Below are 16,322 nucleotides of genomic sequence, written 5' to 3'. Positions count from 1 at the left end.
AACCACATGTTCCCAAAGCATCCACAACAACCAAGAGCTGAGACAACTATGGAACTACTTAAAGGCCTGGATCCTAACACAAAAGGAAACAAGACGTCCTATATACAAAGCAGAAATCCAGTTTCAGTCCCTAACAATGGAAACAGGCCTCTGAAACAGGCCTTCCATGTATCTGTATGCTACTTAAGTAAATCCAATATGAGATTAATGCTGGATTCAGCGGAAAGGATTTTTTCTCTCTCTACTTTCTTTCATGAAAGATATGCCCAACTAGGAAGCAGGACTGTCCAAGTATTTTTTAATTCCAGAGGTTAACAAATCAGCAACTAAATAAGGTACATGTTCAGTATCAGTGATACCAAAAAAATTTTGCTCAAAAGTATAGTAAAATTTATCATGCCAACAAGGACAGGTAGGAGACAGCAAGACAGTATACATTAAAAACAAAAGCCACCAGGAAAAAAAACAAACCACACACACACAATTTGGGAGGAGTCACATCTGACTTAGTATTGATGATAAATATTTTGAGTTGAAAAGTATAGAGACTCTAGCTACAATGGTTAAAAACACAGATCTCTCAAGTAAGCTGGCTGTATTTATGTTGCTTCCACAAGTTGTTGCCCATCACCAACTCGTTACTCCACTATTTATGAATGCAAAAACAGTAACTTATGGAAATAATGTGTTTATCAGTCCATATTCTAGGATAAAGTATTGTGCAAGGTGAAAGCATATGGAAACAGAATCTACAGAATTAGAAATAAAATTAGAAAAGAAAAAAATGAATTAAAAACCTTTTCAAAAGTTTCATATTATGCTAGCTCATTTTCCTTCCAAACAAGGACATCACATTTTTCATTGCTGTCCTATGAACTTTTTTTCTTAAATGTAGAAAGCACAAACGCAATTTGAAAGTAGATCAGCTATCACTATTAGAAGAATCACATGAATTTCCAAGAATTGCTTTTATCACTTTTTCTTAGTCTAATATGACAGGCAAGCTGTTGAATCTTAGCTGTGTTTTGCGTGGGTGAGAGAAAAAGCACATCTAAATTCACAGGGTTTGGTAGAAAATGAATTGGCATTTGTACTACATGATCTACAAAGTGAACACACAAAGGCATTTTGATGCTGTATCATAGTGCCTCTCCCAGCCAAACCAGCAAGGGCATGTCTACTGGCACTACGAAGATAAACAAAAAAATGTTTCTTGTGCAAATCAACATGAAACAAGTTGACCACTGACTAAAAAAAAAAATAATCTCAATGGTAAGTGCTGTAAACATCAAAGCTTACAGATTAGATCAAGTTTATATTTTTAATTCTGAACATTGCAGAGAATCTGTTTCTACATTTTCATAAACTTGCTTCTTTTAGGAAAAAATGCATACATTGTTCACTAGGGCTGCTTTCCTCTGACAGTGATGTGTACACACTTTTACAGAGGTGCAGATACAAACGTTCTAGTCTAATAGTTCTAGTCTAGTTTAATATTTTAAAAATAACAAGTTTTAAATGTATGTAATTCTGTAAAATGTCTGAACACTGACACTTCAGATCAGCACTGAAGAGGATACAAAACCTTAGGCAATCCTCTGTTTGTCTTGTATCTCAGTTTATACTAACCTTTTTCCAAATCACTATTACAGAAATAAGCAGAATTAAGTAAACTTTAATATGAAATCCTACACTCAGGAACATTCTAACTAACCACTCCAGCTAGGTGTTGGGGTTTGTTTTGTTTGTTTTGTTAATTTGTTAGGTTTATGGCACAATATTCAATTTTCAAATATTTATCAATTTGTTGTTAATAAGCCTCCTACTCAACTCACATTTTGAAAAATTTTCACTCTATGCAGAGAACTTAGCCCTTCTACTGCTGGGGCTCTGTTTTAAAAAAGAGGAGAACAAAATTGCCAGAAAGACAATGGTCACAGGAGAAAATCCTCCTATGATGCTGAATTGCCTGAAGCATTACAGGAGCTGAGCTTTTTGTCACACAGTGCTAACCTAATTTGCAGGTTCTTAAAGAAAACCCCAACCACACAAAACCCAAAACCCTACTAGAAAACTACTTAATATATTATTACTAACAGAATACTGATATTGTATGCATGTTTTTGGTTCCTTCCCTTCTGTGTTATAAAAAGCATGAAAGTAATTTTGTGTTTAAAAAAAAGCTCTCTAACACTTTACTGAATATAAATCTCATTTTGCATATGGGGAGACTAAAGAAAAAACTAGTTTATTTGACTATGGGAAAACAAATTCAGTGGCATTATCTGGTGACTGAAACAACCCACCCAATTCTCACATTCACTGGAGTACAAGCGATAGCATGACTTCAAGCTTTTACCCCTTTGATAGATTTTTTTTTAGTTTTTTTTTGTTTGTAAACTCTTCCCTCCTCCATTTTCTTCTAGTTAAAAGATGTCCACTTTGAATCATACACGAATTCTGAATTTTAAGGAATCAGTTAGTATTCTCAGATGTTTAATGAGGCAAAATTCACAAGCCAAATACATTATTATGTCATGCTAGTGACACTGATCTAATACCTGAGAATTCATATGTTTACAAGAAAGTATCAGTGATATTTCAGTGTAAACCACAGCTTAGAAAGTCTCAGCTAAAGAGAACCCTTGGAGAAAGTCCATTTGCAAAGCAAGTATTACAAGAAAAGGTTTCATTTTAATGTCTAGTTAAGTATAGGATGAACTGTTAATTCAAACCTACTCAGAATATTTAGAAAGTTATTTTAGTTTCAAAAATACTTGGTCTACCACTACCACATTTTATTCTCTTCTTACAAGGGCTATTTCTATTTGAATTTAACATCATTTGGCATATGGCCAACACTGCATTCTCCTTAACTGTCAGTTTCCTTCTATAAATGTACCCTTACAGCAGACAGATAAAGAAAGAGGAATAAGTAACATGTGGAAGAATACACTAAAACCATAAAAGCCTTCTGAAGGTGCTCAGAAGCAGGTGTAGTACTGTCCGCACGTTGTATGATTTCTAGATTTTTAGCAAATGATATCCCCTTAACAGTAAGCCATAACAGGCTCCATTTTTCAATGTTCTACTTACAGCAATGCTATCACAGAAGATTTGGATTTAAGTACATAGATTTTAAACTCTGAAAAACAAGCAAAACTAAGCCTCTCAGTAGCTCCATATAATGGGACTTGCACAATCTCACATTTGCCATCAGTAGACACAATTGGTCTAGGTCTGAAAAAGTTAGTAGTATAACTAAACAATGCAGCAGAGTGCCCTGAAACATTTTCAATAGCACAAACATACTATCACTTGCAATTGAACGTAAACTCTGGTATTCACACAGAGGATATTGACTTTGCAAGCCACAGAGACTTAGCTACTTCAACATTGTTAGCCTCCCCCACACTTGTGTCAAGATTCAGTGGCTGTATAGCACTGGAAAACATGGAATATCTTTAGCTGTAATTGAAGGAAAAAAGAGACTCCCTGCAACTATCAGTTCTAAACTAGCTTTCCATAACCAGAGCCAATTAAGCTAAGCCTCGAATGAATCAACATAGCATGAATTAAGAAGTGGCAAGGCATGCATGCAGAGACCTGCATTTTCAAGTAGCAAGAACTGGCAGAATAAAGCACAAAGGTGCATTTATAATAAGTCATGCTCATGCCACAATTTATCTGCTGCAAAGAAGTTTAATGTTTTTTAGCACTAGAGCAAAAGAGTAACCCAAATGCTTATAGACTGCAGCAGCACAAAGTCTGAACTCTCACTGCAGCTTATAAACCGAAAACACTAGCAGAACTTCCTGTGCGTTTACTTTAAATACACAACACAACCACACTATTATAAGTCTGCAGGGTCAACCATTTCACAGTTTACTTTCAACATTAAAATCTATCTACATATTCCACAAATATTTTTCCAGAGACAGCGAATACATAGAAAACTTCCCATGCCTTTTCTGTCTTGACAGAGATATCCAAAATGTCCATGATAGCTTTCTATCTTCTTCCCATAATCTGGGTGAAGTTTATTAACTTTCATAATTTGTAGTATTTTATTTTAGCTTAGAGAGGTTTGGAAAAAAAAGTCACATTCATGTTAACATTGGTTTAAAATACCCTCAAAAATTAATAAAGAAACTGAAAACAGTTATGTGTCTTTTACAGGCCTCAAACCAAACTGTAACTACACTTCAGCTTTCCAGAGCGCATCCAGCAGTATAGTTAGTTCTATTTTCAGTATACTCTATTCCAAACATATTTGAAAATCTAGACTATACCCAGTTGTTTCTTATTTTATATTCTACTGACTATAAAAATTAGAAAAGACTGCACATTTTAGTTTAATTTTGCTACCTTCACAAGTAAAACTCTGCATGAGCTGTCCCCATAGATGTTTCGGTAAAACCAAGCATGTGCTCTGCCTCCATCCATATTGTGTGGGATCTCTAGTTGAATGGTAGATCAGTAAATAATTCAGAGGTATCTTTACTGTTACTGATAAGCACATCAAAGTTAATACCATTAGCCAACATACTAAAGTCAACATATCTAGTTTATATAAACACAAGAAGCAACTCTACCTGTATTTGAGGGTTGTGTTTTTAAGATAGTATCTCATTCTATCACCATGTGTAAGAACTTGGAAATTAAAATGCCTCCTAAAATTCTGAAAGACTTCTGCATATAAAATTACTGTGAAAATCTGATATTGCACTTACTGTGAGCAAATGAAAATTCAATGTTTCTTTGATATTCTGGACAAATATCTGTATCTTCTTCTCCCCTGCTCTAACAGCAAGCCTAAACTGTGCTTTTCTTAGCTTTGGGCTATTGCTTTTTTGTTGTGACATCTCCAGCGTGAATGCTTTTCATTCCTATTGATACTTCTAATGATATTTATGCAGGGTGCGTATCATTCACTTACCCTTAAGCATTTGTTTTCTGTTGCATACCTTTACCACAGTATCATATTGCAACGCTCACATTTAATCTGCTGTCCATTTTCCTTTAACTTACTGTTTTATGGAAGAGGACTTTAATTTGAATGGGCATTTCTTATGCTTAGATCAGGTCTCGTTTTACTAGTTATCTTCTAAGTACGTTTCTCTACAGTACAAGCAACGGCCAGAACCAGACCCGTCCTTTTTACCTATTGGGTCTCTGAACAATCTTTAGAGGATCTCATGGCTCATAGTTCTTGTAGCAAGTAAATCTAGATGAAAGTAAGGGACAGTACTGGGTATTTAAAAAAAAAACCCAAAACCAACAAAAAACAACAAAACACAGAGAACTTCATCAGTGTTCACCCTGTTTTGACCAGCTACAGCAGAGAATAGTTCCACTACGCATGCAGTGCCCAAGACACGATTGTCACAAAATCACCTACACAAGGTCTTAATTTTGAAATGTTTTGTCCCCATCCTGTGATTATTTACGCTTAAAAAAAAAAAAAAATCTACATTTTATTATTTCACAACTGTACTATTATCATAGCTGAACATAGCTTCCCCTTGTCCAAAAAAAAGAAGCTTGGACAATTTTAACCCTTCGAAGTCACATGGCACCCAGACAAGTCTCCTTGTAGCCATCCTTCCAATTAGCTTCACCTCCCTGTAGAATTCATAATTCCTCCCCTAGATGCTGTGCAGTTCTGTATCTCTAGATAATAGATTTAGCCAAGAAACAGGAGGAAGTGACTGTTAATAAACAGCATTATGCTTCACTCGGAATACTGGTGAACTTTTTTGGATTTTAGCAGTTTCAATCATAACACCTAGATACTAGAAGCCTGTGGAAAAATTAACTTGGGGGAAGACTTTTTTCTGCACCAATAACATATATTATTCTACTTACTCCATTCTTCAAGCAAAGATTGGTATTTGTAGGAAAACTGCATTGTTAATGTCACAGCCCAGACATCAAAAGCACGGATTATAGTGAAGTACATTGTTCTTCCAGATGTACATGATCTGCCAAGATGTCATTTTCAACAGCTGATATTTAAAAGAAGGATGCAGTTGAGAAACTGAGTTACATGACATAGATGCACATACTTACTAATCAATCTTAAGGAAAAAAAAAACCCACAAGCAAAAACCCACCTCTCATGCTTGTCAGTAGTTGGATGCAAATCAAAGAATCACTTTATTCTTTTTTTTTTTTTAAATTGAATTTTAGTCCTCAATCAAACCTTGTGCTGTGCCACAGTCTGAGCAGGCTACTGAGTCACATCGTTCAAAGAAAGTAAGACAAAAATATCACTGAATGCTGATCCCACATTGAAAATAGGCCACAGTCTCTCATTCTCCTTGTACATTTCACTTCTGTAATTAAATCGTACCCGTAGAAATATACCACCTCCAGTACAGAGCTGTATTACTCAAAATCATTTCCTGAGCACTAAGCCTGCAACATACCAAATCGTCAAGAACAGTTTAGCAAAAACATAACGTCATATATGCACATGACTTTGAACTGATACAGTTAGCAAGCACTGAAACTGCAGGAAATTAAACACTGCAACAAAAAAATGGACCTTCTGAAAAGCATGCTCAAAATTTCATGCTTATTCTCTAATTGCCAAACAACTGGAGATGTTAATCGTGCAAGCTATTACTTTTAAAATTTTTAAAACTTGCCTGCCGTGATTCTGAAACTGGAGTTCATTTATTTTTATAAAACTCCACTCCTTTTAAATGTCTACTGCCAGAGAAATTCATAGTGAAAGGGAAGCAAAGCCCAAATTCTATGTTGCAAATATGAACTTAAAACTCATTAGTTTATGCAATATACCAGCTTAAACATTCAAATGGATTTTACAGTAATGCTGCCTGATCTGACTGAACACATCTGCCCAACCATTCATGTACTGCACCTTCTCTTAAACTTCATTTTGGATAAATGCACAAAGAACTTTTTAAAAAGAAAAGTCCTAATTTCTGTTGCTTGCATGCGTGAAGCTGGATCCAGTCGGCAAATATTCTTACAAGCATTCACAGCTTGCCACACGTTTTTTAAAATGTCACAAAAAATCTAAACGCGGTAAACGAAGTAATAAAAAATAGTACCAGATAATTGCATAAGTATTACTAACAAGCTGTTTTCAGGCTCTGTTCTATTATTAAAGTGACTGAAAAGCTAGGTGCATGCAATGCTGCCCATCACTGTTTTTCTGTAAAGAAAAAAAGACAAATACAACACTTAAATTTACTCCCTCAAGGTTAGGAAGAGAGCAGTTTTAAAAGGTTACTGAGAATTTATGTCCACGCGTAGCTCCAAGTGGAACCTGGAGCGAGAACAAGAGCGTGGCTGAGGGCTCTCGCAGAGGAAACTCCTTCCAGGCTCGCTCCGCAGAGCGGGGGTGCTGCCCCGCTCCCGCCCCGGGCGGACCCCCAGAGGCACGGGAGCGCAGCAGGACGCCCCCGCCTCGCCGCGGAGCGGGGTCCCCCCGGCACTCCCCGCCCACGCGAGCCCTGGGGAGAAGGAGGTGAGGGGCTCTGCTCCGCGGGGGGAGAGGCGCTCCCTCGGGGGGGGCAGAGCGAGGCCTCCCTTTGCCCCCTCAGCGCCGGGCGAAAGGGGAAGGAGGGCACAGCGGAGCGGCGGGCCAGCCCGCAGCTTGTTGCGGGTGGGAAGCGGGGAAGGGAAAGCTCCGAGCCAGGGAGAGGGGAGGCGGAGGGCAGCGCTCCCCCCGCAGGGCCCTCGGCAGCTGGGGCGCACACACACACACACGCGGCGGGGGTGGGGGGAGCAGAACCAGGCGGCAGCAGAGAGAGGGTGAGGGAAGCAGCGCTGCCCCGCTCAGCGCCGGGGCTGGGGGCACAGCCGGGCCGGGCGGCTACCCCTCACCTGGTAGATGGCGGCCCAGCTGGCGGCCTGGTCGAGCCGGTGGAATTCCTTCTCGATCTCCATGGTGGGGACGCCGCGCCAGGCCTGGCCCCCCAGCGCCGCTCCCGCCCGCCGCTCCGGCAGCTCCGGCTCCAGCTGCTCCCGAGGCCGCGGCTGCCTGCTCTGCATGTCACCCCTCCCTTCTCCCCGCCGGAACTACGCAGCCCGCCCCGGCGACGCGACGTCCGGGGCGGCCCGCAGCCGCGGGGCCTGCGGGGCGGCGGGAGAGGGGGCGCGCGGGCAGCGCGCGGTGCCAACGGTCTGTAACGGTCTCTGCGGGCGCGAGCGCCCTGTGGAGGGGCTGTGGGGGCCGCTGCCCGCCCGTGTCAGGCAGGGGAGGCAGCGCCTTTCTCCCCCCGGGGGCGCGGGGTGCTGCCGTCCCCTCGGCCCCCTGAGGCGACAGTCCGGCAGAGAGCTGCTATCGGCGGCAAACGGGGCGGGCTCGGGTGCCTCCTCCCCCTCAGCACCCGCGCCGCCACCCCAGCCATCCCGCCCGGGGCCGCACTGACAGGTAGGGCGGTCCCGGCAGGGCTGAGAGGCCGCAGGTTGGAGGTGGCAGCGGGGAGTCCCGGCTTCTGCTCGGCAACGGGATCTGGCTGGGGAAGCAGCAGACGGAGCCATTGGTTGTAGCAACTCGGGCCCCAGGCTGGCGTCTTCTGGTTTCTGAGCCGTGAGGCAGTGCTTGAATCATGTTTTCAAGCTCTTCGTCTGCGGCAAGAGGGTCAGAAATTTTCAAAAGTTCTCATGCGGCCGTCTGATTGCAGAGGAAGGGCTGTAAGGCAAACGGCGGTCTGGCAGCAGGTGCCTGATCTGGCAGTGCAGGGTACTTGGGTGTATGTGCATGTGCTTACTTCAGAGATGGGTAAGACAGCTGTATTCTCTCTCATTGTAGTTAGAAGATGGAGAGTTTATTTTCCGCCCTTACACAGTCTGTAAAATGAAATGTATTTCTGTCAGTTGTCCCATACCCTTTGATTTTAAGGAAAGTGTGATGTGACAAGCTCCGAATGGAGTTTGATCATCTGTCCTCGGCTCTTGGATTACTACTCTGAAATGGCCATTACTGTCAGGGTACTATAGTCCTATCCCAGGAGGTAAACATTTCTCATTCTATCCCACCCTTCTCATAAGGCAATGCCGAATGAAGTTTTAGCGTACATATCTGATATTAGAGAGCCAACGTCTTTCTTCCTGAGCTTCAAGAGCAGACGTTCCAAACATATGGATGTAGTTATCCCATGTATAATGCTAGAGCACACTTTGTTTCCAAAGCAAGGAATTTTACTCCTCATGTCAGCCAGCTTCTGTTTGTTAGATTACTGTTTTTCTGGCTTTTAGAGAATACTACTACTGAGGCCTTGTGCAGGCTTGGTGTACCTGGTATCTCTGCAACATGAACACTAACCCAAAATAAGGTGTGAGAGTGGGTTTGTAGGATCAACATTTTTCATGAGTGAATTTGATTACTCTAAGTACAGCATGGATTAAAGACAGTGAGAGTGGTAGAGTTCTCAACAGGCAAGATGTATCGATGTCACGGAAGACAGAAGTATTTCATAGCTTAGCTGCAGCCCTTGCACCACTTCCTGCTACAGGAAGCTTTTCCATTGCTTTTCCTAATCATTCTACCATGCAGCCTTTGGAAGAGACTCCCTTTCAGTGTTCAGCCCCAGAATGCCACCCTGTTCAAGACTCGCTTATTAGGCTACTGAAGTGCAAATGGATGCTCTCTGAGAAGAGAGGACTAGTCAAGAGATGTGAGCTGAGGGGCCCAGAATTCTGGGGGAGGGTTGATAGTAACACCCACAGGAAAGGCAAGCTGTGGAAAGCATCTTAATAGGATAAACGACTCAACCTAGGTAAACAATGAAACATTGTTCTCTAGTCAGCTGCTGCATGTAGCATAGAGGCACTAGCAGATGGTATTAAAAAGATTTTTTGCCTTTTTTACTGCATCGGCTTTCTCTTGACCTGATTTTTGGAACTAGGCAGATGCAGTATTAGTCCCATGAATGAAAGGGTTTCCACCTATTGAGACCTGTTTCCGTATTTCTAAAAGCAATGGATGGGGGACTGCATCTTCTCTCCCAATCTGGCTGCTCTGAGGTGGTATCCTTATCTTGAGTCCAGGTGGTGAATTTTTAACCTACTGGACTTGGGGACATAAAGACAAATTTGACAACTTTGCTGCTTTCCCCTTTCCCTGTTATTTCAGGGTCACGAATTATGAACGTATGTGTTTCAGTGATTCCATACTGAGATGAGTCTTTATAATGTCACCAAAGAGCAGTTCCTGTGGATGGCCATTTTTCATGCAGGCATAAACCTGATCCTACCTAGAAGAGGTCAAAGCTTGTGATGCTACAGCCAAATGCAACTGAATTACTGCAGTGCATAAGCATTTTATAAAGCAAGATAGCATACACTCTTTTATGCTTATGTCACCTGAATGGTGAATAAAATCAGTACAAGTTCTTCAGTCAATGATTCATCAGCAATATATTCTGCTAAGTGTGTACTGTTGTCACAGAAGTAATTGCCTTGAATGAAAAAAACTCATATATTGCCGTGAACAAATTGATATTCAGCCGAAGATTTCACAGAATAACCCAGAAAAGAAGAGATTATAAAAATTGCCAGTGTATCTTACATTTCTTTATAAATCTTTGTCTATCACAGTTCCAATATGTGTGGCCAGTAACATTTTAAAATGTGTCGGTCTGGTTCAATGAATGATTTTATTAAATAATTGGAAATTTTGGAAGGGATAGACTACGTTATAAATATTTGCTATATATGCCTATATAAAAGAAGTAAACAATTTGGAGCAGTGATACACATTGTGACTCCTATTTCAGAAAAGCACAGCTAATTGGTGTATATGCTATTGAATTCTTTTGACTTTGTTTTTACGTACAATTTCAGCAATAGTACATGCAATGACATCCATAGCTAAAAAAATGAGACCCTTACAATATACAGTTGGATACTAGTTTATGTCAAATAATAAGCTTCATCTCTTTGGCACCTTGTTGTGCTACATCAATGTAAAGGGCATATAGGCCACTTCATGAAACCATCAAGTGCATTCTGAAGGTGAGAATTCTGGAATTCCTCCTGCTGAGTAGGGGAGAGCACCCCACCTTTTTCTTTGTAACAGTTGTAGGGGTTTGTAGTAATTTTTATTTGTCCTCTGATATACGCTAGGCTCTAGCTACCCACAAAACAATGTGAAACAGCCTGGCCTTGAGTTTAAAAATGAACGTTAGCAGAACAATGCAACGAACTCTATTATTTTTAATTCATTTGAAACCCATAAAATGACTTTTTCAGTCTAATCATGTTAAAGTATTTAATTTGCCTTTCTGCTAACAATATGCAGTTTTTTGAGATGACCTAGTTTAAAACAGCCAATGTCATAAATCTCCATTAAAGTGTCTGCAAATATGATACATGCTCCTTCACTGTTTGATTTTTGAATGCAACTTTATAGTTACATTAAGCCAGTTCTAGCAGGCTCCATCTCCAGTGTACAACTGGGAAGCTTGTCATTTACATTAAACACACTTAATGCTATTGCACTGTACATATTTGTATCTCTATTTAGCAGAAATATAATCTTGTGTGAAACAGAGCTCAGACTTGCATCCTCTAGTATGTCCTTTTGGTGTTACATCTTAGCCATTCTTTGTTCTGATTTTCTCTTTTGTTGTAGTTACGCATTCAGGATTGTTACTGTGGAAAGTTCAGTCCTGTCTTGATTTTCCTCTCACTAATATTACAACATCACACAATGCTCTAACGATTCACATGTTATACCTTGGTTACTTTGAAGTACCTGTAAGTTCATGAGCAAAATCCAGACAATTGGACATTGTCATATGGCGTAAATAGATTGTTTTGCTTCTGATTTTGTTCTGATGTTAGCATCAGTTTTAATGTGCTAAAATTATTCTTGATTTATATTATTGTATGCAAGATCAGGATCAAGCCCGGTATATTCTAACTTGGTATGATTTCTGTGGTAAAAATGTATATTAGCTTGTAATTTTTTAATACTAAGGTTGCGTACATAAATGAATATTCAGGCTCACCTAACTTTAAAGTTACCTCCCTGAAGACATAAGTAGTTAAGAACGGAACTTACAAAAGATAGCATGCTTAGTGGAGACTCAGGATGAGAGACTACAATAGGAAGTAGCAGAAATAGGAAACTATTAAATATTTTAGTTCATATATTTCTGAGAGGCTTAGGCATCTAAGTCAAGGGTTCAGAAAAGTATCTCCGAATTCACAGATCTGAGCCACCTTTGGCAGTGAGATGCGCAAGCCAGATCGCTTTTTTTATGGAAGGAGAGAAAATGTAATGAAAATGGGTTAAGGACAGAACTACTATAGTCCAAGTCTTAGGCAACTTGTCAGAAAGGACCGTCAGATTCTGGACCTGCTGGTGGTGAATGTCTGTGCAAAACAGTTTCATATATGTAAGGGAGGCTGAAAGATCTCCACACCAGACTCCATGACCTCATGGTTAGAGCACTGCTGAGATGCGAAAGATGTGTTTCCCTCAGGCAGAGGCAAGAATTGAATGCAGGTCTGCCACATCCCGGTGTCATAAGAGATCTAACCACTGAGGTATTAGTTGGAAGGCGATTCCCATCCCCACAGCTCCTTCCTTTGTTTTCAGAATGTAGTCTACAGGTGCTTTAAGTATGTCTTCAGGACGAGGTTTCTCAAGGAATGTAAGTGTAGAGAACCTATTTGTGAGCTGGGGGCTTAGACTAAAGAGAAATGCTGATTTATGCAATTGTGTCAAAACTTAGGGGATTTTGTGCATGCTAAGAGTTCAGGTAGAGAATTTTAGACTCAAAGTTTTAGGCTGGTGACCTAAGAGACCTTGTAATCTAGCAAAGGATTCATATTGTACTAGTCACTGCACAGGGACACTGTAATAGGATGCTGGTGTCAGAAACCATTCACAGTTTATCAGAGAAAATGCAATGACTTGGCTATTGTGACTTGGACAGTGGTAGAATCAGAGTATCGAGCTTCAGTCTGGCTTGTAACCCCGTATCCTCTTCATCCTTCTCAAATCAAAGTAATCCTTTTCTTGTATCTGGCTTTCCTGATGCCTGTCTCTTTATGCCAAGATAAAAGAACAAGCATTTGCTGGGAAGAGGATACTAAAATAAACTGTTACCAAAAATCTCACCACAGAGGGCCAATAGAAAAGTTGAATTAACCAATGAATCTCAGGTAAAAAAAAAAAAGCTCAAAAGTGTTTGCATAGTTGGTTGGTGCTAAATTCCTAGAAAACTATACAGGGTAGGATGGTGTGGAGAAGAGTAGTATTTCTTCTGGAATTCCTGCTGGTGTCCTTGTCCTGCAGTACTAAATAAGTCCCAAGCAAGAAAAGGATGGAGGATCCTAAAATTATCTGGTTCAATGGAGAGCAAAGCTCCCCCTGATATGGAAGTTATATGGGAACTAATTAGAATTTTGCTCTTTCTGAAAGACCAGGAAGCAGGCTGAGTATTTGTTTCTGCAGCGACTAATACCTTTTGCACTTAGAAGCAAAGATGGTTCAAGTTGTTTCCTAACAGCTCCTTCAGATCAAGGGATAAGAATGTAAGTATAAAAGGTTTTAATGGATATATGTCTATATATCTAGTGAGAGATCTAGTTTTATATAGCCACCTTGGAACTGCAGTGCTCCAGAAAAATGATTCCTGATCTTGGCTTGTTCTTTCTGTGTTCATTCATAGTTACAGAAAGGGACATTAAAATATTCACACACAAGTGTGTTAAACTATAGGGAAGAAAGACTTCTTTATTACGGCTTAATATTGAATCTGTTGGGGAGAATGTTTGAAATCTTTTTAATGAGGACAGCTTCTTTCTGAAACATGTTAGGAGAGGTGGCATCACTTCACTGCAAAGTAATCCCTCCTGTGAGTTCTAATCTATGTGAAGTAAGTGGTCCACTTGACCTTGTCTCATAATGAGAACAGATGATACTCTAGAGACTGGACTTGGTGCTAAAGAGGAGATAAACTGAGGATAGTGGGAGTACAAGAGTATGAGAAACCAAACTGGAGTTTGTCAGTGTGCTACAGAAAATTATCTGATATACAGATACCAAAATCCTTGCTCCAAAGCACTTCAGGACTGAGATTGAGAGATGGCCTTAAACCCTAAACGCTACAGAATCACTGAAGTTCTGCTGCAATGAAGCATCTTAGGTGATGGATGCAGTGCAATCCAAAACAAAGTCCTTGGTGGAAGGAGAAGAACGCAGCTATGGAGAATAATGGCGCATGGGTTCATACGCTTTGGATACCCAATCCTACGGAGAATCAGCATCTTCATGGATGGCTGGGAAAGGGGACCAACGTGGAGGTGGCCTGGTTTGCTAGACCCTTCATTGCTGAATCAGCTAGAGAGCAGTAGCAGCCATAAGGGGTTGGTTTCACTTTAGTTGGTGTGTAGAGGTGGCCTCATGGGGAGCTTTACAGGAACTGGATAGTTTTACACGATGGTTGGGACCAATGTGACATAGGAATTCAGCTGGATCAGGAACAAAAGAAGCTGCAGAGTGGAAAATGAGGATCGATAATAGTGATGAAAAGGAAATGCAAATTTCTGTTAATGTTTCAAAGATTAAAACGATTTAAAAGCAACGCTGGTTTTCTGAGGAGCGAGAGTCACGTTCTCACAGTGCGGGTCAGGGAAGTGACGTCATGCTTGTGTTTAGATGGGATGGCGCCATCTACCGGCTGAAGTGCTTTACCTGCGACGTCTCGCACCTATGTTTTCAGGTCACTGAGGAAGGTCACTGTGTTTGTACCTCGCATGCCACATATTTGTGCTAAATTTGTTATCAAGGGTGTCTGTACATTGTAAGCGTGGGTCAGCCTCATCTTGAGTTTCAGAGGGATAACTTCAACATGTTGTAACATGATTCACACATTGACATGGAGCTCAGTAACCGCTTACCTCAACCTAATTCATTGCATGACTCTGACCTCTTCTCAAACCTTAGTAATTTAACTGGGCCCGAAAATTATCTCTAATAAAGAGGCTATTGAGAGAGAAGATTACCTGTAGCAACAAGACATGTATGCACCATTAAAAGTAACCGCGTGGTGTCACTCTTTTCCATAGTTAATACTGTATGAAGTTAAGGAAATATTTAAATTGTTTACTCTGTCGGTGTCTCCTTTTGGAAGCATTACTGTAGACAATTGGGTAGGAGCAGAGCTGCTCATGTAATGAAACAAATGTCTTCCTCTTTGAAATGAACTGTTTTCTGTAATTATAATTATATCAATATCCTGTATTACTCATTGCAGTGCCTCTGATTCTCCAAGGACGAGGCTGAAATTTAGAATCTGAATAGATGTGGCATCTAAACTGTGGGCAGATGTACTTGCAGAAGGCTGCAGCACTGCTGCATGTCATAACTATTCATTTCTCGGCTCCAAAACAAGTATTAGAGCAATTGCTGTCTTCTGTATGGAAACTATGACCATCATTTTTCATTTTATGAAAAATACAAAATTTAGCACAAAATTATTGTTGCAGCAATGCTATAGGGTCTCATGCATAGACTGGCCCTTTCTAAATTAGGCTCTGCATGAAAGCAGGATGAAAAGACCATCCTTGACTCATTTAATCAAGTAATAATTAAAGTCCTGTTTTATTTTCCTTCAGTATAGAATCTTAAAACTGTTAATTGAAAACTTTGCTATAAGTGTCGATGGAGGGTTATTAGGAGTTCAGTCATTTAACTTTTTACACTGTTCCTTTCCATTTCTCATTGTGAAGATGCACTTCTCTACTGGCAAAATATTTCAGTCTAAAATGCTTTTGCAGGGAAAATTGACCCTTGCATAGCTTGGCTCATTTTGAAAGATTTTTTTTAGTGACTTCTGAACTATTTCCTGCTTGATAGGAAGCAGTACAGATTAAAAAAAAATCTTATAACACAATCTAGTGATGATTGGAATAGAATAGAATAGGTAATAGGAATGTCTAGATTGGAATTTTTATGAGAAGGTCTGTTTTCATGACATTTCCAGTACTGGCTTGCAATGTGAAGAGGGTAAATTAATCTCTGGATTTATAATTTCAGTTGAAGCCAAAGGGGGCAATACCTGTTTAACCTAATGCTGAATTGGACTCAACAGGCTCCATGCTTTTGGATGCCTGTCCCAGTAGAATCGAAGGTCTTAAATATATTCCAGTCAAGAATATGGGCCAATGGGATCATAGAGACCTGTGCCCTACAAATGTGTGCAACCATTTAATAGATATTTAGTCCTCAAATTGCACTCTCCACACAGATCCAGAGCAGCAAAACATTTCCTAACAGCTTATACGAAATTTACGATCTACCTTACAAAATACTAAAAGTTGCAAAA

General features: G+C 40.3%; 1 protein-coding gene across 3 annotated transcripts in view; it reads right to left on the bottom strand.

Annotated features, from left to right (window-relative positions):
- PTPN1 (protein tyrosine phosphatase non-receptor type 1) overlaps positions 1 to 8,050 on the bottom strand; it is a 48,292-nt gene extending 40,242 nt beyond the window's left edge. Inside the window, exon 1 of one of the 3 annotated variants that reach the window (XM_075166507.1) lies at positions 7,861 to 8,050. In XM_075166507.1, coding sequence (XP_075022608.1) covers positions 7,861 to 8,028 — 168 coding nt within the window. In that variant the 5' untranslated portion in view covers positions 8,029 to 8,050. Of the gene's footprint in view, positions 1 to 7,082; positions 7,111 to 7,860 lie in introns of those variants that run through there. The other 2 variants (XM_075166510.1, XM_075166508.1) reach the window with 2 other exon arrangements.
- Between the last annotated feature and the right edge of the window lie 8,272 nt (positions 8,051 to 16,322).

This window comes from Calonectris borealis, chromosome 17 (genome assembly GCF_964195595.1).
Source record: "Calonectris borealis chromosome 17, bCalBor7.hap1.2, whole genome shotgun sequence".
Classification (NCBI taxonomy): Eukaryota; Metazoa; Chordata; class Aves; order Procellariiformes; family Procellariidae; genus Calonectris; species Calonectris borealis.
This window is presented reverse-complemented; position numbering and strand designations above follow the sequence as displayed.